This window comes from Rhinoraja longicauda, chromosome 28 (genome assembly GCF_053455715.1).
Source record: "Rhinoraja longicauda isolate Sanriku21f chromosome 28, sRhiLon1.1, whole genome shotgun sequence".
Lineage (NCBI taxonomy): Eukaryota > Metazoa > Chordata > Chondrichthyes > Rajiformes > Arhynchobatidae > Rhinoraja > Rhinoraja longicauda.
In genome coordinates, this window is record NC_135980.1 from 32,668,910 (window position 1) to 32,695,478 (window position 26,569).

Here is a 26,569-nt window from a genome sequence, read left to right on the forward strand (position 1 = left end):
CGGTCTCCCAGGTTCTACACATCGCTCTCTCTCATCTGGACAGCCAGGGGGGCTATGTGAGGATGCTGTTCATTGACTTTAGTTCAGCATTCAACACAATAGTCCCCAGCAGACTGGTTGAGAAGCTGCTGGAACTGGGGCTTAGCACCCGTCTGTGTGCCTGGGTCCTGGACTTTCTCACTGCCAGGCCCCAAGTGGTCAGGATGGGGGAACACACATCCAGCTCCCTCACCCTGAACATAGGATCCCCCCAGGGCTGCGTCCTTAGCCCCCTACTGTACTCCCTGTACACACATGACTGTGGGGCCAGGTTCAGCTCAAACTCCATCATCAAGTTTGCTGATGACACTGTGGTGGTGGGCCGGATCTCCAACAACGATGAGAAGGCCTACCGGGAGGAGGTGGCTGATCTGGCACTCTGGTGTCAGGACAATAGCCTCCTCTTGAATGTCACTAAAACAAAGGAGCTGATTGTGGACTTCAGAAGGGCTAAACATCCAAGGACGTACACGCCACTGGAGATAAATGGGTCTACTGTGGACAGGGTGAGCAGTTTTAAATACTTGGGAGTCCGCATCACAGAGGATCTGACGTGGGCAACGCACATTGCCGCACTGATGGGTAAGGCTAAGCAGCGCCTTTACCACCTTAGACAATTGAGGAAATTCAGAGTGTCTCTGAGGATCCATTGCTTCTACTCTGGGGCTGTAGAGAGCATCCTGTCCGGCAACATTACAGTCTGGTTTGGGAACAGCTCTGCCCAGGACAGGATGGCCCTGCAGAGAGTAGTGCGTTCGGCAGAACGCACCATGGGAACTACACTCATCCCCCTGCAGGACCTATACATCAGGAGGTGCAGATCCAGAGCAAGCAAGATCATGAGGGACCCCTGCCACCCCAGTAACGGACTGTTCCAGATGCTACGATCAGGCAAACGCCTCCGGCTGCGAAAACGGAGAGGATGAGACGGAGCTTCTTCCCACAGGCCATCAGGACTGTCAACTTTTATAACCCCAGAGACTACATTTATTAACTTTATTTATATGCTGTAACTGTAATTCTTTTTTGTGCACAACCCGCAGGCATTGCCACTTTCATTTCACTGCACAGTATGTGTATGTGACAAATAAATTTGACTTGACTTGACTTGACTTGAAAAGGAAGCTACAGCAATTATTGAAGCAGTTTGAAAATTGAGTTATTTCCTTGCTCGCCAGCACTTCACCTTGATAACAGATCAGTGTTCAGTAGCTTTTATGCTAGATAAGCGGAAGTGAACGAAGATTAAAAACAATAAAATTCATGAATGGTGGATTGAATTTTCTGCGTATAGTTATTCAATTGAGTACCGCCCTGGTAAGGATAATGTTGCTCTGGATACATTAACTCGAGCATTTTGTACCTCTGTTCATTCTTCTGCACTCACTGATCTTCACAATAGGCTGTGTCATCCTGGAGTCACTCATATGTTACACTACGTTAATTCCAAAAACTTGCCTTTCTCTACAGAAGATGTGAAGATGACGTGTGCTTCATGTAGAATCTGTGCTGAATTAAAACCAAGGTTTTTCCGTCCTGAAGAAGGAAAACATAGAAAATAGGTGCAGGAGTAGGCCATTCGGCCCTTCGAGTCTGCACCGCCATGCAATATGATCATGGCTGATCATCCAGCTCAGTAACCCGTAGGTTGGGAAGATGGGAAGATTGATCAAAGCTACTCAACCTATGGAACGTTTGAGTATTGACTTCAAAGGGCCTTTACCATCCTCCTCTCAAAATGTTTATATACTTACCATAGTTGATGAATATTCGAGCTTTCCATTTGCCTTTCCTTGTCCAAATATGTCAGCTGCTACGGTTATCAAATGTTTAGATCAACTGTTTTCATTCTGTGGATTTCCAAGTTACATATATTCTGATAGGGGCACCTCATTCATGTCAAAAGATTTAAAGGACTACCTTTCTAATAGAGGAATTGCAACAAGTAAAACAACAACATATCATCCTATTGGAAATGGTCAGGTTGAGAGGTATAACGGGATCATTTGGAAAGCAGTGAAACTGGCTTTAAAGTCAAATGACATACCAGATCAGCAGTGGGACTGTGTTCTACCAGATGCATTACACTCCATCAGATCTCTACTGTCAACCGCTACCAATACTACTCCACGAGTGGTTCTTTAACTTCAAACGGCGTTCTTCTAGTGGTACTTCTCTGCCATCATGGTTGGCTAGCCCTGGGCCTGTGTTGCTTTGTCGATATGTTCGATCAAATAAGAATGAGCCCTTTGTTGATGAAGAACTGACTGATGTCAACCCTTCTTATGCAACTATCAAGTATCAGGATGGACGTCAGTCAACTGTCTCACTTCGTGACCTTGCACCATGTCCATCAGCTCCATCACTCCTTGATAATATTAATCGAGAACTTCCTTCAACACTCCTATCATCCCCTAAGAAAACTTCTATAAGTCATTCTAAAATTGAAAATGTAAATAACAATATGAGTGAAGTTGATGACCAAGCAATATATGTACCACCAGCTATTGAAACACCATTATCTCCTGATGCTCCAGTGCTGCGACAGTCATCAAGACATACTAAACCTCCTGACCGTCTCAACTTATAAATAGGAGGGGAGAATGAAGTGTGCGCATGTGCGGGACTCTCGGGCGAGTGAGGCCTGCGGAATCAGCAATAATTTCTAGACGCTTTGAAGATGTGTATTACAGAAATGAGTTGCTTAAAACTTAAATAAAGTTTAAGTAAATTGGAATTCTCATTTGCCTCACAACAATATGTTTCTATAAGATTCCCTCTCATCCTTCTAAATTCCAGCAAATACAAACCCAGTCGACCCACATTATACTGTATCTGCCATGCTTCTGCTCACTCACCCAACCTATCCAAGTCACCCTGCAACCTCATAGCGTCCACCTCGCAGCTCACTCTGCCACCCAGCGTTGTGTCACCCGCAAACCTAGAGATGTTACATTTAATTCCCTAGTCTGAATCGTTAATATATATTGTAAACAACTGGGGTCCCAGCACCGAGCCTTGCAGCATCCCACTAGTCACTGCCTGCCATTCTCTGTTACTGTTTCTGTTTTCTGCTACACAACCGGCAACAGCTGGGCTATCTTGTGCAGGTTTCGCTCGTGTGGGTACCAGTTGCAAAAAAAAGTCATTTAGATATTTATGGGGGCAAGTTTGGTGAGATGATCTAACATTCTGAAAAGGACCTGCCAACCAGTTCTCTATCCATGTCAATACCGTACCCCCAATATCATGTGCTCTAATTTTGCACACTAATCTCTTGTATGGGACCTTGTCCATTTAAAAAAAAAACATAATCTGCACTGTAAATTGTAATTTCGTGGTCTAGATTCAATTTTACGTCTTTTGCCCCTTTCCTGTGACTGGTCCACTCAGCAGGTCCAGGCTCCGGCAGCGCCGCCGCCAGCTGGGCCTCGTTGCCCTGCCAACCGCGTGGCGCTGCACTGAAATGTCCCGCTTCCGGCCCTGTGCTTCCGGCCCGGGGGACTGTTGATGCTGTGACACCGCGCCCTCGGCCTGCTGCAAAATGAAGAAATTCTTTGGTGATTTGAAGCGGGATTTAAAGTTTAAAAATGTGGGACCGGGGCATGTCGTGACTGAGGAGCCGAGGTGAGAATGGTGGGTGGGAAACGGACAAGGTTGATGATGGTGTGGAGGGCGGAGCCTGAGTTTGATGCGGTAATGAGTTACATTCTTTCCCTGAGATAAAGGGCCGCAGCGCAGCCTCGCAGAGGCCGCCCGGGACAGGCCGCCCGCCGCCCGCCGCCCGCCTCCCTCGGCCTTAATGTCCCACTTAAACTGATGACAACTGTGGACAGATGCGGAATAAAGACAAGGAATGCTGGAGTGATTTTCACACCAAGTTCCTCAGTTGGTGGAGCGTTTGACAGCCAACGTTGCAGTGATTACCACAGACAACAGGTGCAGGAGGAGGAGGCCACTCGGCCCTTCGAGCCAGCCCCACCATTCAATGTGATCATTCTGATTAGCGGCTGGGCAGCGCTCTGGTGAACATTTCTCCCTAGAAGTTTCTTTAACCCCTCCTTCATCGCAGGTTTATTTAACACAGGTTTATTTTCCAAGTTAATTTGCATCTGAAAAAGGCAGATATTTTCATTTTCAGTTTTTTACCTTTAAAAAACAACATTGAACCTCTGCACTAATTTGTTCATTTAAAAATCTCTCTCCTTTCGTCCATGTGTGTTCTTTCTTTGGCTCAATGTCAATATTTCTCACTTATTCTCCATTAAATACTTTGGATGATGTAGCGTGTTATGTGTCCCACCCGCTGAACAGCCGCGGCGCCGACCACCAAACCACATCACGCCCTGGTAGGCCCGACTCACCCACAGGCCTCCCTCCCCTGGGACTGCGGTGAAGCCGGGCAGCGAGGCCTGTCTGGGCCAAAGGAGCCTCAGCAGTGGAAGCCGGGGGGGAGCGGCTCGCGGTCGGTGAATGAGGGGAGGGGGAAGGGGAAGACAATGGGGGCCCGGCGTGGAGGGACCGGTGGAAGAATAAAGGGGGACCTGGGGTGTGTGACGGGAGGGCACCCTAGTTTACAATCCTCTGCCCGGGGGATAAGCCTGCGTCTGTTCATTTGTTCCGGTGAAGGCGCTGTACCAGCCAGTCAACAGTCATTGTCTTTTTTTTGTTTTCACTTTTAATTTCAAGTTGTGTACCTTGTGTCTTGTGACTGTCGGCAGACCAATTTCCCTCCGGGGATGAATAAAGTTTTATCGTATCGTCATGTAAAAGCTAGTTGTTCATTATGTTTTCTCAGGATAAAATCATGTTTTGTTTTGCGTCGCTTCATATACATGCAAGTGCATGGTTCCTTGAAGGTGGAGTTGTAGGTAGATAGGGTGGCCAAAAAGTTGTTGGGCACATTGGCCTACATCAGTCAGAAGATTGAGTATAGTAGTTGGGAGGTCATGTTGGAGTTGTATAAGACGTTGGTGAGGCTGCATTTAGAGCATTGTGTTTAGTTCTGGGCACCGTGTGATAGAAAAGATGTCAAGCTGGAAAGGGTACAAAGAATGTGTAGGAAGGAACTGCAGATGTTGGTTTAAGATCAATAGATGCAAAATGCTGGAATAACAGGCAGCATCTCCTAACTAACAATGATCTATTCTACATTCTCCTTAATCTCCATTCCCTTTGTCGTGTTTTCACACTGTAGACTTCCTTATCTATACACTTCATTATCTCTGTACCGCCCACTCCCCTGACATTAGTCTGAAGAAGGGTTTCAACCTGAAAAGTCGCCCATTCCTTCTCTCCAGAGATGGTGCCTGTCCTGCTGAATTACTCCAGCACTTTGTGTCTATTAAGGGTACAGAGAAGAAATACAAGGATGTTGCCTGAGCTAGAGGGTCTGAGCTAATGGGGAGAGGTTGAATAGGCTGGGACTCTATTCCTAGGTGCGCAGGAGGATGAGGGCTGATCTTATTGAGGTGTATAAAATCAAGAGAGGAATAGATCAGGTAGATGCACAGAGTCTCTTGCCCAGAGTAGGTGAATTGATGACCAGAGGACAAATGTTTAAGGTGAAGGGGAAAAGATTTAATAGGAATCTAAGGGGTAGTGTGTGTATGGAACATGCTGTCGGAGGAGGTATTGAGGCAGAGACTATCCCAACATTTAAGAAACAGTTAGACAGGTATATGGTAGGACAGGTTTGGAGAGATATGGACCAAATGTGGGCAGGTAGGACTAGTGTAGCTGAGACATGTTGGCCGGTGTAGGTAAGTTGGGCCAAAGGGCCTGTTTCCGCACTATATCACTCTATGACTCTATACATGTGACACTGCACAATCTTTAGAGGCAGGAGGAAATAAGCCGCTCGACCAGAAAACGGACACATTACTGAGTACAAAATATAAGAAATTAGACAATGAAGAGTAGCCATTTTAGGTCAATTGCCACTAAACATCATAATTTGATCAACTGTTTTATAGTACTGTATTTCCATAACTGAATTCAGTGCATTAAAGATTTTTGGAAACTTCTGGGTGGAGTCACTATGATGAGATCCAGGGTCTCTGCATCGCAAGAGACATCATGTAGGATGGCCAAAATTATCTCTGTCTATAAACACCAGAAAATTGACAGTCGGCTGCGCTGGAATTGCAAAAAGCTCAAATCTCTTTTTAAACGCGCTGTCTTTGAGACATCAATTTTTATTTTAGAAATTAAAGGAACATGGACTATAAAAGTTTTTTAAAATCTATTTTAAAGTGACCTGTGTAAATGAAAGATTTTAAATAATTTGGGTTACAATTCATTTTTCCTGAAACTCATGCTTTCATTTCCTGCCCTTGCACATTTGGTGGGAATACCTCTGTCTAATATCAATGAAATGCTAAAGTCTTAAATTGTATTAGAGCAATAATTAGCATTGGCACTGTGCTTTCTGATATAAGCATTTCATATTCTTATCAAGTATAATTTTGTACCTTTGGGCCACTAAACACAATGGCTTGCCACTATTATTAGGCTGGATAATTTCAAGGTACATCCCAAATCCAATCTGCTTTTGACAACATTTGTACAGTTCTGAAATGTGTTCCTCGCATGTAATTTAAATTATAGGACAACTTGTCATTCTGAAACAATTTATCACTGCATCGCACATGTGTACATCGTATATTCAATATTTAGTGCAACCTCCGTATTTCATTCTACCTTCTTTCCTTTGGATCTGAATAACTTTTTTTTCATGAACTTTATTTTGGATGAATTTACAATGCATTACTTAGTAAGGAATACAGGTAAATTAAATGCCTCAGAAATATTCCGGATTCAATCCCAATCTCTGCTGGATTAGCTGGCATGCAGTGTTTGTAGTCAGGGTGTTATTTGACTGTAGCAGCCCTGGCCAAGAAAGCAAGTAATGCCCTGATTTTTTTTTTTGTGTACTTCTTTCTTTTGTCCGGTTTAAACTTGAACAATGCTCGTTTGGCAAACTATGATTGGTCCTGTTATGTCCAAATGCCAGCAGCTGGCTTAATGTGGCCCTACATTTTTGTGTGAATTATGGATCCATTTACCTCTATTGACTGAGCCATTGGGCCTGTCGTACTCACTGAGATTCCATTTTGTGTTAATGTTGCGAGTAAAGGCCGCTGGTAGATCACATCCATCACAATTCATAGAGATCAGTTTGATATTCTCAGTTAATGGGAACGGAGTTTCACAAAAAATAATAGCTGGTGGGAGAAAGGCAGTGATATCACTAAAGATGTCATAAACATGATGTCATTTGAACCTCTTGTATGTAACTTTTTTCAAACACGGTGCGTATAGTATTCATGGAGAGGTGTGTGTATGATCAGCTCCTAAGTGTGAATAATATCACTGTAGAAGATGGAATTCTTTCATTATCAAACATCTGGCTACATAAATACACACCCTAGGTCAAATATGTAATGGCTTGTTGCTGAGGGAAGTGCCCACCCCCCGTGCTGCAGCACGGCGTGCCTGTTATTTTACCCTTTGCATTTTAGAAAGTTTGCGGTTTTATGAAGTGAATTATGACTATTGAACATCTTTTCATTGCAGTCGATGAGTATGCTTTCCTACCATAAATCTGTGTTAGATTTGAACCCATGTCACAAAGTTCCGTCACGTAATATTCAGCTATGCTTGTCCTTATCTTTCCTTCCTGAAAGAATCCTGCTCTTTAATTTGTAGGAATTATTTTGCAATTGTTTTTCTGTCTAGTTTGATGAACCATATGCAAGATAAATAGTTTACGACATGAAATCAAAATAATATCCAAGAAATGGAAGAATGCTGTCTGGTGTTGGTTAAGAGAGAGATCCAGGAACTTTCATGGGTAAAACAATGAAACTATCAACAGAATTTGTTTTTTTTTGTTTGTAAATACTGACTTGTATTTGAAGACAGTTTACAAATGGAGAGATGTTGTTTCAATGGCGTTTGAAGTTCAACATCCAATTCTTTTCTTGAAGTGTGATACTATCTTTGCTGAGGCAGAGGTAGACAACCCTAATCTGTTGTACGAGGAAAAGTAAAAGAAGTTGTGTGTAGGAAGAATTTTTTTCTTTGGAAGAAAACACACATCAAATCACCTAACCGGTAAACTGAATAAAGGAACATTATTTGTTATAGAAACATAGAAAATAGGTGCAGGAAGAGGTCATTTGGCTCTTCAGCCAGCTATTCATTGTGATCATGGCTGATCATCCACAATCAGTAACCCGTACCTGCCTTCTCCCCATGAACCTTCATTCCACTAGCCCCTAGAGCTCTATCTAACTCTCTTTTAAATGCATCCAGTGAATCGGCCTCCACTGCCTTCTGTGGCAGAGAATTCCACAAATTCACAACTCTGGGTGAAAAAGTTTTTTCTCATCTCAGTATTAAATGTCCTCCCCTTTATTCTTAGACTGTGGCCCCCGGTTCTAGACTCCCCAACGTCAGAAACATTTTTCCTGCATCTACCTTGTCCAATCCTTTTATAATTTTATACGTTTCTATAAGATCCCCTCTCCTCCTTCTAAATTCCAGTGAATACAAGCCCAGTATTTCCAATCTTTCCTCGTGTCACAATTCCGCCACCCCGGGGATTAACCTCATGAACCTACGCTGCATTGCCTCAATAGCAAGGATGTTCTTCCTCAAATTAGGAGACCAAAACTGCACACAATACTCTAGATGTGGTCTCACCAGGGCCCTGTACAACTGCAGAAGGACCTCTTTACTCCTATACTCAAATCCTCTCGTTATGAAGGCCATAATAAATTATTTTTAGTAACATAGAGCTTTTTAAAACCAAAATAAATGTTTTATTAGTTCTAGGAAAGTAAGTTGAGGATTGTCTTTTCATGTGCAATAAATTGGAAAACTGGTAGTCTTGAAAGGATATTGGAATCTGAAACTGAGGAATATTGATGCTATAGCATTGTTGAACTATAGCTTTATAGAACTCTATTTCTATTGTTCTAGGAAATCCACTGAAATCAAAGCCAAGGCTCCAGAGAAGCCTCGGAGACCAGCCGAAGAATCGCAGATGGCAGCAGCTGCTGCTTTATCTAGGCTGGAAATTAAACAGCATAAGGGCCAACCCACCTCTGGACTAAGGAATGAGGGTAGGTGTTTACAGAAGAGGGTTACAAATGTACCAAGTGGTTGAATTTTGATTTTGTTCAGTGTGACTAGCCAATTCCTTAATAAGAACCAAAATTCTCAACAGCATGTTTGGGGCTCATTGTCTCAATCTGACTCCTTGTCATTTTAATTCAATATTTTATTGGAGAAAATTTCTCCTACCCACCTCCACCTCCTTTAGTAAAAGGTTGCCACCAGGATTTAGAAATGCATGTCCTTCCTTGAACTGTGACGTTCCTGCAAGAATGCATCATAGCAGCAAGATTATAACATTTTGAACTTGCAATGTCGAGTGAATATTTCCTCATATTTTCATTGGGGAGAAATTGCTGTTAGTGGCTGCAATGAGGGGAATATGAGGGAATTAATCAAGGATTTAGCAAACATTGAAATGTCTGGACTGTTTTTTTTCTTTTTTCTCGCCACATATTTGCTATATTAATGCCAATAGGAATTGTAGGTGATACTGTATTTTATTTTCTACATTATCTCTCGGAACTGTTGCTTGGTTAAGAATTCTCTTAGTAGGAGCGAATTGAAGTAAGATGTCATCCAAAACCATCATTACCACCCCTCTTCTCTTACGGATCTTGTTCCGATCTACAGGACTGTGCACCTCTCCAAGTATAAAGCTTTAGTTAAGGGGTATTGTTGGAGTTGAGAATAAGGAGGATAAATATATTGGATTAAAATGAGCACGAGTGGTCATTATGTCGCAATGAGCATGAGCTCATGAGCATACTGATACTCAGTGTTTGGGTTCTTTGAGTGTTTGAAAAGCGCTATATAAATGTAATCCATTATTATTATTATTCTTATTATTATTATTATCAAGAAATTGGTTTGTACCACTGAACCAACACTGATAAATTTGGTCACACGTCAAAGCAGCTTGATTAGCAAACTGATGCAGTAATAAATAAGATCTGAAATGTTACCAAATAAGTTGCATGCAAAGCCCCATAAATCATGCTTGAAACTCTGAGTTTTCTGGTCATGAGATAAACTAGTGTAGGACATTGAATTTTGGTCAATGTTTCTTTTTTGAGAGAGAAGTTAATATCAAACTAAATATGTTTCCAAGCCCGTGCTCAGATTTTGAAAATCATAAGCATGGATCAGGGAAGTATTTTAGTCTATTGCTGAATGTGACGTTGGATGCCACTGAATCTGCTAGCAGCTGTTTATAGCTCAGCAACTTAGCATCAAGAACCTGCTGTGTCACCAAATGGTCACACTTCACAGTATAGATTTCAGAATTGACAGCCAAAACTTGTTGTAGTATGAGAAAAATGGAGAGCTTCCTTTTTATCGATTGAGCTGATAAGTATATGATCTGATACTTCATCAGCACTGCACAATAGTTTTGGTATTAATGCTATATTTAAAATTTGGGTTTGTTTTATTATACTTGTGCAACAGGTACCTGATATTTTTCAATTATTTTAAATGTAGCAACGAATGAACTGACGGCTCAAGCTGTAACCTCTGAAGTACAAACGATAAATAATCAGGTAATATGTGTTTTTTCTCTAGCTTTTCTGTTTTAATTTTTTTATTGAAAATTTAAAACTCCTCCAATTACTTAATTGGGAATAGAATTTGAACTGTCAGTTGCATTTTGCCATCATTAAATTATCCTATTTATTTGTTGCCTATACCATCACTTCCTGTGTAGGAAGGAACTGCAGATGCTGGTTTAAATCAAAGATAGACACGAAATACTGGAGTAACTCAATGGGTCAGGCAGCATCTGGAGAGAAGGAATGGGTGATGTTTCAGGTCGAGACCATTCTTCAGACTGATGTCAGGGGACATAGATCTATTCTACATTTTCCTTGATCTCCATTCCCTTTGTCCTGTTTTCACACCTTACACTGCTTATCTATGTACCTCCCACTCCCCTGACATCAGTCTGAAGAAGGGTCTCGACCCGAAACGTCACCCATTCCTTCTCTCCAGAGATGCTGCCTGTTCCTCTGTGTTGCTCCATTACTTCCTGAATGTTCTGAAGTTTGTGATTCGGTACCACGCAGTTTCAGTACAGAAACCAGCTTAAGATGCATACCAGTATTAGTTATTGGCCTCCAAAAAAAGTTATGTTTGATGCATTTGGTCCATATCAATAGAGAATAGGTGCAGGAGTAGGCCATTTGGCCCCTCGAGCCAGCACCACCATTCAATGTGATCATGGCTGATCATTCTCAATCAGTACCCCGTTCCTGCCTTCTCCCCATACCCCTTGACTCCGCTAACCTTAAGAGCTCTATCTAGCTCTCTCTTGAAAGCATTCAGAGAATTGGCCTCCACTGCCTTTCTTAAACATTGCGATAGTACCTTCCTCAATTACCTGGCAGCCCATTCCATATACCTACCACCCTTTGTGTAAAAAAAAAAGTGGTGTCTCAGTTTCCTATTAAATCTTCTGCCCCTCGCCTTAAACCTATGTCCTCTGGTTCTTGATTCCCCCACTCTGGGTAAAAGGCTCTGTGCATTTACCTTATCTAATCGTCTCATGATCTTATACACCTCAATATGATCACCCATCATCCTCCTGTGTTCCAAAGAATAAAGTCCTAGCTTGTTCAACCTCTCAAAGCATGGTTCAGGAACAGCTCCATTCAAGACCACAAGAAATTACAGAGGATTAAAGAGAGTGTAGGAATAATTAAGAAAGACCCCAGAATTAACGGGACAGAAAGTTTACGAAGGGATAGGAGAGTATGGCCAAGTGTAATAGGAATCTATGTGAAAGGTGAGATGAGTAATGGATTAAAAGTATATATGAAAGCGTGAAGTATAAGAAGTAAAGTGGATGAGCTTGAGGCTCAGTTAGAGATTGGTAGAGATGACATTGTGGGAATTCCAGAGACGTGGCTACAGGAGGATCGGAACTGGGAACTGAAAATTCAGGGTTATATGTCCTACAGAAAGGACAGGCAGGTGGGCAGAGGAGGTGGGGTAGCACTGTTGGTGAGGAATGAAATTCAGTCCCTTGCGAGGGGTGACATAGGGACTGACGATGTAGAGTCACTGTGGATAGAGTTGAGGAATTGTAAAGGTAAGAAGTTATCTACAGGCCCCCGAATAGTAGCCCGGGTATAGGGTGTAAGTTGTAGCAGGAGTTAAAACTGGCATGGTTATGGGGGATTTATTCACAAAATGCTGGAGTAACTCAGCAGGTCAGGCAGCATCTCGGGAGAGAAGGAATGGGTAACGTTTCGGGTCGAGACCCATCTTCAGATTTCAATATGCAGGTAGACTGGGAAAATCAGGTTGGTTCTGGACCCCAAGAAAGGGAGTTTGTAGAGTGCCTCCGAGATGGATTCTTAGAGCAGCTTGTAATGGAGCCTACCAGAGAGAAGGCAATTCTGGATTTAGTGTTGTCCAATGAACCAGATTTAATAAGGGGACTCAAGGTAAAGGCACCGCTTGGAGGTAGTGACCATAATATGATTAGTTTTAATCTGCAATTTGAGAGGGAGAACGTTAAATCAGACGTGTCAGTGTTGCAGTTGAACAAAGGGGACTATGAAGGCATGAGAGAGGAGCTGGCCAAGGTCGACTGGAAAAGGATCCTAGCAGGAATGACAGTGGAACAGCAATGGCAGGAATTTCTGAGCATAATCCAGAAGGTGCATGATCATTTCATTCCAAAGAGAAAGAAAGATTCTAAGGGGATTAAGAGGCAACCATGGCTGACAAGGGAAGTTCGGGATGGAATAAAACTAAAAGAAAAGATGTATAACATAGCAAAGCTAGAGGATTGGGAAACTTTCAAAGGACAACAGAAGGTAACAAAAAGGGCAACATGGGCTGAGAAGATGAAGTACGAGGGGAAGCTGGCCAAGAATATAAAGCTTCTTTAAGTATGTTAAAAGAAAAGGATTAGTAAAGCCAAATGTGGGTCCCTTGAAGGCAGAAACAGGTGAAATTATTATGGGTCACAAGGAAATGGTAGCAGAGTTGAACAGGTACTTCGGATCTGTCTTCACTATGAAAGACACAAACAATCTCCCAGATGTACTAGAGGACAGAGGATCTAGGGAGACAGAGGAACTGAAAGAAATTTGCATTTGGCGAGAAATAGTATTGGGTAGACTGATGGGACTGAAGGCTAATGAATCCCCAGGGCCTGATGGTCTGCATCCCAGGGTACTCGAGGAGGTGGCTCTAGAAATCGTGGACGCATTGGTGATCATTTTCCAATGTTCTATAAATTCAGGATCAGTTCCTGTGGATTGGAGGGTAGCTAATGTTATCCCACTTTTCAAGATAGGAGGGCGAGAGAAAATGGGAAATTACAGACCAGTTAGCCTGACATCGGTGGTGGGGAAGATGCTGGAGTCAATTATTAAAGAGGTAATAACGACACATTTGGATAGCAGTAAATGGATTGGTCCAAGTCAGCATGGATTTATGAAGAGAAAATCCTGCTTGAGTAATCTTTTGGAATTTTTTGAGGAAGTGACAAGTAAAATGGATGACGGAGAGCCAGTGGATGTAGTGCATCTAGACTTTCAGAAAGCCTTTGACAAGGTCCCACACAGGAGATTGGTGAGCAAAATTAGAGCCCATGGTATTGGGGGTAGGGTATTGACATGGATACAGAATTGGTTGGCAAGCAGGAAGAGTAGAAATAAATGGGTCCTTTTCAGAATGGCAGGCAGTGGCGAGTAGAGTGCTGCAAGGCTCTGTGCTGGGGCTGCAACTATTTACAATATATATTAATGATTTGGATATTGGAATTAAAAGTAACAATAGCAAGTTTGCAGATGTCACAAAGCTGGGTGGTAGTGTGAACTGTGAAGAGGATGCTAGGAGGTTGCAGGGTGCCTTGGACAGTTTCAGTGAGTGGGCAGATGCATGGCAGATGCAGTATGATGTTGATAAATCTGAAGTTATCCACTTTGGCGGCAAAAACAAGGAGGTAGATTATTATCTCAATGGTGTCAGATTAGGTAAAGGGGGAGTGCAACAAGACCTGGGTGACCTTGTACACCAGTCACTGAAAGTAAGCGTGCAGGTACAGCAGGCAGTGAAGAAAGCTAATGGCAAGTTGGTCTTCATAACGAGAGGATTTGAGTATAGGAACAAAGAGGTCCTTCTGCAATTGTATAGGGCCCTGGTGAGACCACATCTCGAGTATTGTGTGCAGTTTTGGTCTCCTAATTTGAGGAAGGACATCCTTGCTATTGAGGCAGTGCACTGTAGATTCACGAGGTGAATCCCTGGGATGGCGGGACTGTCAAATGAGGAAAGACTGGGCTTGTATTCACTGGAGTTTAGAAAGATGAGGGGGGATCTTATGGAGACATATAAAATTCTAAAAGGACTGGACAAACTAGATGCAGGGTAAATGTTCCGAATGTTGAGGGAGTCCAGGGGCCTCAGTCCAAGAATAAAGGGGAGGCCATTTAAAACTGAGGTGAGAAGAAACTTTTTCACCCAGAGAGTTGTGAATTTGTGGAATTCTCTGCCACAGAGGGCAGTTGAGGCCTATTCACTGGATGAATTTAAAAGAGAGACCGAGCTCTCGGGGCCAGTGAGATCAAGGGATATCGGAAGGCAGATACGGTGTACTGACTGTGGATGATCAGCCATGATCGCAATGAATGGCGGTGCTGGATCGAAGGGCCGAATGGCCTCCTCCTGCACCTATTTTCTATGTTTCTATTATCATAATCGTACTTTATTAGCCAAGTATGTTTCGCAACATACGAGGAATTTGATTTGCCATACAGTCACACCAATAAAAATCACCAAAACAAAAAAAAAAAAATATTTTAACGTAAACATCCACCACAGTGACTTCTCCACATTCCTCACTGTGATGGAAGACCAAAAAAAAGTTCAATCTCTTCCCTTCTTAGTTCTCCCGCGGTTGGGGGCCTCAAGCCTTCCATCGACGGGACGATCTTGGCTCCCATAGCCAGCGGTCGGGGCGATCAAGCTCCTGCATCGGGGCGATCTCAGCTCCCTGCGCTGGGCAATCGGACCCCAGGTCTGGGCTAGACGATCCTTCTGTGACTTTGGAGCTTCCCGACATCAGTCTCCACTAGGGTTGCCAACTGTCCTGTATTAGCCAGGACATCCCATATTTTGGGGTAAATTGGCTTGCCCCGTATGAGACCGCCCTTGTCCCGTATTAGGCCCGGACGCTGTAGGAAGAAAACTGCAGATGCTGGTTAAAATCTGTGCCTACCTTCCACACAGTGTAAGTCGGTCGGGCCAATGTAGGCCCGGGCGCCGCCTAACAGAGGTGACGTTGCAACCCGCCTCCCGGCCCGGGCGGCCGCCATTGGTGGGGCGGGAGCTCGTGACCGCTGGCTGGGTGAAGTCATGTGGGGCGCGTGGCGGTGAAGTCACCTTGTCCTGTCTTTGGGAGTGCTATAGATGGCCCCCTAGTTTCCACACGAGACTGCGAGCTCCTCGATGTTGAAATCCGCAGGCCGCGTTTGGAGCGTCGATCCAAGGCAAGGGATCCCAGGCTCCGATGGTAAGTCCACGGCCCTGCGGTGGGGCTTAAAGTCAGTCTCAAGCCAGGCTGCCAGCTCCATTATGTTAGGCCGCAAAGCAACAGGAGATACGATCCGGAAAATAATCGCATTACCCTCGGACTATCTTTAATCGTACTCTACTGGACTTTATCTTGCACTGAAAGTTACTCCCTTTATCCTGTATCTGTACCCTTATGGACGCCCTGATTGAAGTCATGTATAGTCTTTCCGCTAACTGGATGGCACGCAACACAAAGCTTTTAACTGTATTTTAGTACACATGACTATAAACTAACCTAAAACTACAAACCTGTATGTGTTTGGAGTGTAGGAGGAAACTGGAGCACTGTGATAAAAACCCACATGGTCACAGAGAAAATGTACAAACTCCTTGTAAACTGCACCCATAGTCGAGCTGGATATCTGGTGGTGTAAGGTAGTAACTCTACTGCTCAGATGTTGGACTTAATTTGCTTTTTGATTAATTTTACTAGTCAGTAAGTTTATCATTGCATGTTTAAATATAGATCCATGGCAAGATGAAATCCTACAATGTTGGTACGGATCCTAATAAATATACGTACTCCGTGTAAGCGATCGAAATTTGCAATTCGCACCCAACCCCAGAGGTGCAGGTTTATAGGTTAATTGGCATCCGTAAATTGTCCCTAGTGCGTAGGATAGAACTAATGTATGGGCGATTGATGGTAAGCATGGACTTGGTGGGTGGAAGGGTCTGATTCCACGCTGTATCTCTAAACTAAACAAAACTTCATCCATCTTTTTGGTTTTAAAATACACAAGAAATTGTACATCCTTGAGGTGTGATTCTAACTGGCATGATATTAACCTCAGTAAAGTTTGATATCCAGATAAAGAGGAAATGTAAACAATGAATTATAAATAAATATTGTTCATTATGATCCCAGGGTCCAAACAGTTCCCAGGAGGAAGATCGCAGCAGTTTCTCTGTTGATGCTGTATATTTTATCTGCCCTTTGACAAATGCCTCAGTATCCAAAAGTGTGAGAGAGGTGCACATTAAGGAGGCCATTCTTATGGTAGGTATTACATGTGCTTGTATACCTTTGTACTTTGCAGTAATATTAAACCATGTTTTGGTTAGCTTTCCTTTTAGGTTTTCCTTTTTGAGACGCAATCACAGCATCAATCAGAGTCATAGAGTCGCACTGCATGGAAACAGATCCTTCGGCCAAACTTGAACATGCCAGCCTAGATGCCCCATCTACACTAGTCCCACCTGCCTGCATTTGACCCATATCCCTATTAACCTTTCCTATCCATGTACCTATCCAAATGTATTTTAAAGGCTGTTATAGTGCCTGCCTCAACTACTTCCTCAGTCAACTTATTCCACATACGCACTATCCTCTGTATAAAAAGATTGCTCCTCGGGTTCCCATTTAAAATTTCCCCTCTCACCTTAAACCACTGTCCTCCGATTGTTTATTCCCATTAGGTTAACGACCGAAGAAGGGTCTCGACCCTAAACGCCACCCATTCCTTCTCTTCAGAGATGCTGCCTGTCCCGCTGAGTTATTCCAGTATTTTGAGTCTATCTTTGATATAAACCAACATCTGCAGTTCCTCCTACACATAAAAGTCTATCTATTTCCTTCATGATCTTAAACAACTTGATAAGATCACTTCTCTTCCTTCTGTGCTCCGAGGAATAAAGTAGTAACTCTCCCTATAGCTCAAACCCTCAAATCCTGGCCACATCCTCGTAAATCTTCTCTGCACTTTCCAGCATAACAATATATTTCCGATAATAGGGTGACCCATAACTGAATGAAGTCAAATCTGGCCTCGCCAATGTACAACATTCCAACTTCTATACTCAATACTCTTGACTGATGAAGGCCAATTTGTGAAAGAAAACCAATTGCTGCAATCATTTACTGCCAGATCCTGAAATAAAATTATGGCTAAGATGTGGAGAAATATTGAAAAGACTAATGAAAGTAACAAACTACCCAAGAATTGTAAAATCATTTCAAACAAATGGGGCCCATTCAGCCCATCATATCTGTCCATGTTGGCTCTTTGAAATGGTAACTGAAATTGACTAGAAGTCACCTTTGTGCATGTATGTGGATGATGGATGCTGACCTCACAATGGCTGATCATGTTTGCTGATGCTGTTTGAATTCATTGTCTGACCTGTGATAAATAAGGAGATGGAAATTCTTCTTCTTCAAATGGTGTGAAAACAGAATTGAATGGATGATATTTCTGCAGCAATAAACTAGAAGGAGTTGTTTCTAAGTGTTTCTAGGATTGTGGTAACTATGGCTGGCCTGGTAAATAATCATTGTCGCTGTTGGGGACCTTGATATTTGACTCTGACTTATTCAAAGAAAATTGATCATAAACGATTATTAACAATTTTTCCAAGTATTATGTTTTATTTTTCTTGGTTTACATGCCTACTAAATGGGATTTCACTACATTAAATCTGATTACCTGTCCTGCGTAAGATGGTCTCTGGCGCTGCCTTGAAAGCTTGCAATTCAAAATCTTTTCTCACAAAGTTATGCCCGTCTATGTCTTTCTCTACAGCTTGCTCTTAAAACTATGTAACAACCACATATTTGATTTCCCATTTTAATATTTTCTCGAACCCACATAATTTCTTCCTGCTTTATTTCAGAATCGTATTTTTCTAAAGTAATAGATTTTAAATCTATTCTAATTGGATCGCACATCTTTTCAATCTAGAAATTTGCTGATGATCGAATACAAGCCTCTATTATGATGATTCATACATTTAACAAGGATAAAGAAAAAATAAAGATTGCTTGTGAAACTCTTGGCAGGTAAGTAATGAAGAAACGTTCCTCTCCATTCAACTGATCGCGGCAGGCAATCCCAGGTCCCTGGAGAGCGGCCCCTCCACCCTTGGTCCCTGGAGAGCGGCCCCTCCACCGTCGATCTGTGGCGGGTCCTTCACCCTCGGACTGTCGGTGGCCAGGCCTGCTTGCCCAACCCAGCCCGCACACGGGTTTTCATGCTGTATACGTACCCACCAAACCTTCATACAACTCCAAAGTGTTAACTACTATTTCTTTCTCATTTATGATCATCTCGCTTTCCTTGAGATGTGCCTATTTTCTTCACAGGCATTGAAGATTCGTTCTAGATTTCAGTCTTTCTTTAAAATTGAAATTCCAATTGGATTATTTGGTGTCTGTATATTGGGGCTAGTAAAGCTGCCTGGTAATATCGGAGATCCGGATTCGATCCTGACTCGTGTTGTCTATGTGGCGTTTGCACTTTTTCCCTGTAATTGTCTGGGTTTCCTCTGGGTGCTCCAGTTTCATCCCACATCCCAAAGAGTTGGTAAATTAATTGGCCATTGTAAATGACACCTCCTATGTCGGTGAGTACTAGATTCAGAGGTGAGGTGATGAATGTGGGGATCATTTAAAAAAAAATGGTGATTGACAGTTGGCATGGACTAAGTGGACCGAATACCTGTTTCTGTGCTGTGCAGTTCTAGGGCTCTACATGTGTACATATTTCTTGTATTAATGAAAATGGTCATTTGACCCATTGATTTCTCGCTGGCTCACAGGGCATCCAATTTGCTCCATTAATTTTCCATGCAACATATTCTCCCCATTTTCCCACCAATTCTACCATGCAATATATGATCGCTAGTTCCAATATTTCTGAAAATGGATATATTTTTCCTGCTCCATCCTTCCAAAGCCTTTGTTGTTTTTAGTGATCGCAATTGGAGTACCGTTCAATGTTTCCTTATTGTTATAACTTCTTAGTTCTGAATCTGTATTATCCCCATCTTGTAGCCACCTACCTTCTCTGGTCATCACTGCTCTAATCTCCCTTTACCACCATTACCATTAAAAACATTAAACTGCACCTTTGTCCCTGTGAGGAAGCAAGCTACTTATTACAAGTTTTATAAACTTTGTTTCAATTTTGTTTTTTCATTAAAGAAACTGTACAATTGTAGAAATGTAGAAACCAGCTACATCCTTTACATTATGTAAACTTTATTTTAAACTGCAGATACATTGATAACATATGCAATAACCCCAATGAAGAAAAATATAGAAAAATCAAGTTGCAGAACAAAGTCTTTCAGGTAACTGCTCTGATTAATTTAATTTTCTGCTCCCTATCACATTATCTTCAACCAAGTGGTGGACTTAAGGTATCCAATAATCAATAGATGTTGGCTTTTGTGCAAGAACACAGAGAATCATTGTACAGTGTCCTCCATACTGTTTGGGACAAAGACCCATCATTTATTTATTTGCCTCTGTACTCCACAATTTGAGATTTGTAATAGAAAAAAATCACATGTGATTAAAGTGCACATTGTCAGATTTTATTAAAGGGTATTTTTATACATTGATTTCACCAAGTAGAAATTATAACTGTGTTTACACATAATCCCCCCATTTCAGGGCACCATAATGTTTGGGACACATGGCTTCACAGGTGTTTGTAATTGTTCAGGTTTGTTTAATTGCCTCCTTAATGCAGGTACAAGAGAGCTCTCAGCACCTCATCTTTCCTCCAGTCGTTCCATCATCTTTGGAAACTTTTATTGCTGTTTATCAACATGAGGACCAAAGTTGTGCCAATGAAAGTCAAAGAAGCCATTATGAGACTGAGAAACAAGAATAAAACTGTTGGAGACATCTGCCAAACCTTAGGCTTACCAAAATCAACTGTTTGGAACATCATTAAGAAAGAGAGCACTGGTGAGCTTACTAATCGCAAAGGGACTGGCAGGCCAAGGAAGACCTCCACAGCTGATGACAGAAGAATTCTCTATAATAAAGAAAAATCCCCAAACACCTGTGTGACAGATCAGAAACACTCTTCAGGAGTCAGGTGTAGATTTGTCAATGACCACTGTCCACAGAAGACTTCATGAACAGATATACAGAGGCTACACTGCAAGATACAAACCACTGACTGCAATACAGGCCTGGCAGAGCATCACCAGAGAAGACACCCGGCAACTGGTGATGTCCATGAACCGCAGACTTCAAGCAGTCATTGCATGCAAAGGATATGCAACAAAATACAAAACATGACTACTTTCATTTACATGACATTACTGTGTCCCAAACATTATGGTGCCCTGAAATGGGGGGACTATGTATGAACACGGCTGGAATTTTTACGTACAGAGGTAAATAAATAAATGATGGGTCTTTGTCCCAAACATTATGGAGGACACTGTACAATGACAAAACCATTGGTAGAATCCCAGATACTTTTGAATAAAACTTCAATTTAACTGATTTAGTCTCATTATGGCACATCTGAATTGAGGCCCATTTCAAAAGACGAGTAGCATTAGAGTTAGATACCGACCCTATTATACAGTCACTTTTATCCTAAAGACATCTTCGCAGGTGTATTCACAATGAGTAGGAACATCGTATTGTCTTCCATTATTAAATGAAATAATATTCCTCTATGTTGATAAAAAAAACATTGAAGCATTGCAAGGATAATAAGGGCCCCAAATACCCTCTTCATGGGAGCATTTCATGTGCAATCACGAAGACTGAGTTGGTTGAATCACCAAGCTGAAGGACAAATCTGCCAAAGTCTCCATGGACAGTCCTCCATCGTGTTGTATGGACCGTTATGCTGAACATAGCAGATCTGGCATTTCAAATCATGGCATCCAGAACTTTCATGACTCATTAGCAAAGGTAGAAATGTTTTCCACCAAAATCTGTAACCATATGGTGAGGCACAGAACTCAGTCTATCAATGAATTCAATCCGGTGGATCAACCCCACTTCAATGAGAAGTGTGGGAACATATATCTGGGAGCTAAACCTAGCGTAACTACAGCCTGGAGAAGCTGCAATCAAGAAGACTCCTTGCACATTATACAGCAAAGGCAGAATACAATTAAGTAAATGATCCCACAACCAGTAGATCAAGTTTAGCGCCGGACTTTGGCGCAGTGGTCGAGTTGCTGCCTTACAGCGCCAGGATTGACGCGGACATGGGGGGCCGAAAGGCCTGTTTCCACGCTGTGTCTTTGAACTAAACTGAACTAAATTTGCACCAGAAGGCATTGGTGTGCAAATCTGAAATGCAAAGAATGCCATGTCAGTAGAAATATTTGAAATATTGGAAACTAAAGGGTGTCTTAATCCCAATCTCTTAAATTAAAGCTCCTATCTTGCTGATATGAATGCCTCCATTTCCCATTAGCTTTCAGAATCAAGTTAACATGAACCAATTGAACCCACCTCGATCTTGGATGTCAACAGTTCTGATATTGTGGCATCCAATAGCATCATGAATTGCTCTGCTGCAGTTTAAACTTCAAATGTGGAAAACCATTTTAGGTGTTATCTACTCTGTAAAGAAGTTTATAGATCGTCAGTATTTTAAATAAAATGCCTGCATTTCTCTTTTCAGTAAAGATTTTGAAATTCGGGTGAGAGCTATGGATTCAAAATCTCTATTCAAAAAGATTCATAACCTTCTCCTCTTCAAGCCAGGAGATTGATTGAATGACCCGCTGAGTTACTCCAGCATTTTGTGATACATTCGATTGAAAATCACAACTCAGTTCTTGAACAACAGAGACCAGTCTCTGCGCCTTCTGTTGGATGGCAATAGATTTGAAGCTAGCAGTAACTGGAGGGATTCATTGGAGCTACCTGCTGACTTTAGTAAATGCCTCAAAATTGTCTTAGTTTAGTTTGTCAGGTTTTGTTGAGAGCCAAACCAGTCAGCGGAGAGACAAAACATGATCACAATCGAGCTATTTATAGTGTATATACACTGATGAGCCAAAACATTATGACCACCTGCCTAATATGCTGTTGGTCCTCCCTGTGCCGCCAAAACAGCGCCGACCTGCTGAGGCATGGACTCTACACGACTCCTGAAGGTGTCCTGTGGTATCTGGCACCAAAACATTAGCAGATCCTTCAAGTCCTGTAAGTTGCGAGGTGGAGCTGCCGTGGATCGGACGTCGATCCAGCACATCCCACAGATGCTCAATCGGATTGAGATCTGAAGAATTTGGAGGCCTGGGCAACACCGTGAACACTTCATCATGTTCCTCAAATCATTCCCGAACAATGTGTGCAGTGTGGCAGGGCGCATTATCCTGCTGAAAGAGGCCACTGCCATCAGGGAATACCATTGCCATGAAGGGGTGTAGCTGGTCTGCAACGATGTTTAGGTAGGTGATGTGACAAATTGACATCCACATGAATGGCCGGACCCAGGGTTTCCCAGCAGAACATTGCCCAGAGCCTCACACTCCTTCCACTGGCTTGTCCCCTTCCCACAGTGCACCCTGGTGCCATCACTTCCCCAGGTAAATGGCGCACACGTACACGGCCATCCACGTGATCTAAAAGAAAACGGGACTCATTGGACCAGGCGACCTTCTTCCACTGCTCCAAGGTCCAATTCCGACGCTCGCGTGCCCAATGCAGGGGCTTTTGATGGTGGACAGGGGTCATCATGGGCACTCTGACCGGTCTGGCGCTATGCAGCCCCGTATGCAGCAGTTTGCTGTGCACTGTGTATTGTGACACATTCCTCCCATGACCACCATTAAAATTTTCTGTGATTTGTGCCTCAGTAGACCTGTCGGTTCGGACCAGACGGGATAGCCTTCGTTGTCCTCGCGCAACGATGAGCCTTGGGCGCCTAACACCCTGTCGTCGGTTTGTGGTTTGTCCCTCCTCGGCCCACTGTCGGTAGGCACTCACCACTGCTGACCGGGAGCACCCCACAAGCCTTGCCATTTCAGTGATGCTCTGACCCAGTCGTCTGGCCATAACAATTTGGCCCGTGTCAAAGTCGCTCAGGTCTTTGCTCCTGCCCATTTCTCCTGCATCCAACACATCAACTTCAAGAACTGACTGTTCACTTGCTGCCTAATATATCCCACCCATTGACAGGTGCCATTATAACAAGATAATCAATGTTATTCACTTTACCTGTCTGGTCATAATGTTTTGGCTCATCAATGTATACTGTACATGATAAGGGAATAACGTTTAGTGCAATGATTAATGCTTGATTAATTCCTGTTCCATAATGACTGAACATGTTGAGAGCTGTGTTCACTGTCACGGTCAACTTTCTTGGGATTTCTTGCCTAGCTTTTCAATCACTATTTATTGGAATTATCATTTGAACTGTCAAATATTTTAAATATTCTGTTCTTTCTTCCTCTTTCACAAGGAAAAGATATCTGAACTGGAAGGAACACATGAATTCTTGCAGTCAATTGGATTTGAAAGAAAAACAATACATGTAGCTGGACAAGGTAACTGTGAATCTTAGCTCACTCTATTGAGCTTGGAGTTATAGAAAAAACAGAGAGCAGGTCATTTGGCCCCTCGCTCCTGCTCCACCACACAGAAACTCGGCTAGTGTGGGCGAGGGGAGCAGGGAGAGGCCGAGTGGACCGAGCAATGGGAGAAAGGAGGAGGACAAAGCGCCGGCTAAGAGGAAGAAGCAGCAGTAGATGGGGAAGGGAGGCCCTCAGGGACTACAACGTGAGATGCAACACAGCCGCATCGACCAGGCGGGTGGGTGAAGAAGGGTTCGCTGGTGCACCTTACGAGTCGGGGCTGGCTTCAAAAGCCAGGGCTCTAAGTGGTCGTGGAGGTGGTGTGAGCAGGTCCTCCCGCTCTAATCGAAATCCGTTATAAAGGGGTCTGTTAAAACAAGGGTTTACTGTACACGTGGCAATTAAACTCCCTTGACTGTGCAAATCCTGTTGAAGCTCAGGCAAAGTCGAATGGAACAGTTCTCTCTATCTCCAGCCCTGCATTAATTGAAGACCATTTTTCTCCTAATCTTTGAGCCAGCATCAAATTCGCCTTCCCTATCCACTTTGGCGGCAGAAACAAGGAGGCAGATTATTATCTCAATGGAGTTAGGTTAGGTGAGGGGAAGTTGCAGCGAGACCTGGATGTCCTTGTACACCAGTCACTGAACGTTGGCGTGCAGGTACAGCAGGCAGTGAAGAAAGCTAATGGAATCTTGGCCTTCATAACAAGAGGATTTCAGCATTGGAGTAAAGAAGTTCTGCAGTTGTATAGAGCCTTGGTAAGACCACATCTGGAGTATTGTGTACAGTTTTGGTCTCCTAATTTGAGGAAGGACATCCTTGTAATTGAGGCAGTGCAGCGTAGGTTCACGAGATTGATCCCATGGATGGCGGGACTGACATATGAGGAAAGATTGAAAAGGCTAGGCTTGTATTCACTGGAGTTTAGAAGGATGAGAGGGGATCTTATAGAAACACATAAAATTATAAAAGGACTGGACACGCTAGGTGCAGGAAAAATGTTCCCAATGTTTAGCGAGTCCAGAACCAGGGGCCACAGTCTTAGAATAAAGGGGGGGCCATTTAAAACTGAGGTGAGAAAAAACATTTTCACCCAGAGAGTTGTGAATTTGTGGAATTCTCTGCTACAGAGGGCAGTGGAAGCCAAATCACTGGATGGATTTAAGAGAGAGTTAGATAGAGCTCTAGGGGCTAGTGGAATCAAGGGATATGGAGAGAAGGCAGGCACGGATTATTGATAGGGGACGATCAGCCATGTTCACAATAAATGGCGGTGCTGGCTCGAAGGGCCGTATGGCCTCCTGCTGCACCTATTTTCTATGTTTCTATAACGTCTGCCTTCAAATAATTCATTATTTTAACCAACTTGTTTAGTCGGTCATCACCATCCTAGCTTAAAGATGTCCATCACTCATAAAGGTGTACACTGCATGAGGCTGTGGTTCAAATATAAAGTAGTTTTAGTTGACCCTGGAAACTTTTTTTTCAGGTACCATAATTGTTAGTTGCCTGACTTCAGATAATGAAATGCAATAGAAGAGTGAGACTGTTGTCAAGCTCACTGCCTGACTGTTTGCAGAATCATGTGCATGCAAGCACATTCCTTGGTGCAGGCTGAATTTGTGTAAGTTTTGGAAAGTGTGAATCTGAATTTCCTTCGAATTATTTTGTTTTTGCAATTGATCTATTAAAGTCTGTTATCATCACGTGACCTGAAGCGACATCGAAGCATGATGTAATGCTGAGGCTTTATAAGGCGCTGGTCAGACAACATTTGGAGTATTGTGAGCAGTTTTGGGCACCATATCAGAGGAAGGATGTGATGGCATTGGAGAGGGTCCAGAGGTTTACGAGAATGATCCCAAGGATGATTGAGTTAACATATAATGATTTTATGACAGCACTGGGCCTGTACTCGCTGGAGTTTAGAAGGATGAGGAGGGACATAGAAACAGAAAATAGGTGCAGGAGGAGGCCTTTTGGCCCTTCAAGCCAGCACCGCCATTCATTGTGATCTTGGCTGATCATCCACAATCAGTAACCTGTACCTGGGACCTCATTGAAACATACAGAATAGTGAAAGGCTTGGATAGAGTAGATGTGGAGAGGATGTTTCCACTAGTGGAAGAGTCTAGGACTAGAGAGCACAGCCTCAGAATAAAAAGGCGTACGTTTAGAAAGGAAGGTGGTGGATCTGTGGAATTCATTGCCACAAATGGCTGTGAGGCTAAGTCTTTAGGTGCTTTTAAAGCGGAGATTGACAGTTCCTGATTAGGAAGGGTGTCCGTGGTTATGGGGAGAAGGCAGGAGAATGGGATTGAGAGCGAAAGATAGATCAGCTATGATTGAATGGCGGAGTGGATGCAATTGGTTGAATGGCCTAATTCTGCTCCTATCACTTATGAACTTACGACTAGCGTACGTGGGACATCTTGGTCGGTGTGGCCAAGCTGGGCCGAAGGGCATGTTTCCTTGCTCTATGACGAGCTGCTGAGTGAATGGCACGTTTTCCATTGGTTGCTGT

General features: G+C 43.0%; 1 protein-coding gene across 5 annotated transcripts in view; it reads left to right on the plus strand.

Moving 5' to 3' along the window:
• The first annotated feature begins 3,538 nt into the window (after nt 1-3,538).
• Nucleotides 3,539-26,569, plus strand: part of ubxn6 (UBX domain protein 6) — a 38,491-nt gene continuing 15,460 nt past the window's right edge. The window contains exons 1-7 of one of the 5 annotated variants that reach the window (XM_078423939.1): nt 3,539-3,666; nt 9,028-9,170; nt 10,645-10,703; nt 16,619-16,750; nt 18,432-18,529; nt 19,746-19,821; nt 23,931-24,015. In XM_078423939.1, the coding sequence (XP_078280065.1) occupies nt 3,584-3,666; nt 9,028-9,170; nt 10,645-10,703; nt 16,619-16,750; nt 18,432-18,529; nt 19,746-19,821; nt 23,931-24,015 (676 nt within the window). In that variant the 5' untranslated portion in view covers nt 3,539-3,583. Of the gene's footprint in view, nt 3,676-3,778; nt 3,979-4,089; nt 4,112-7,777; nt 7,895-9,027; nt 9,171-10,644; nt 10,704-16,618; nt 16,751-18,431; nt 18,530-19,745; nt 19,822-23,930; nt 24,016-26,569 lie in introns of those variants that run through there. The other 4 variants (XM_078423941.1, XM_078423942.1, XM_078423943.1 and 1 more) reach the window with 4 other exon arrangements.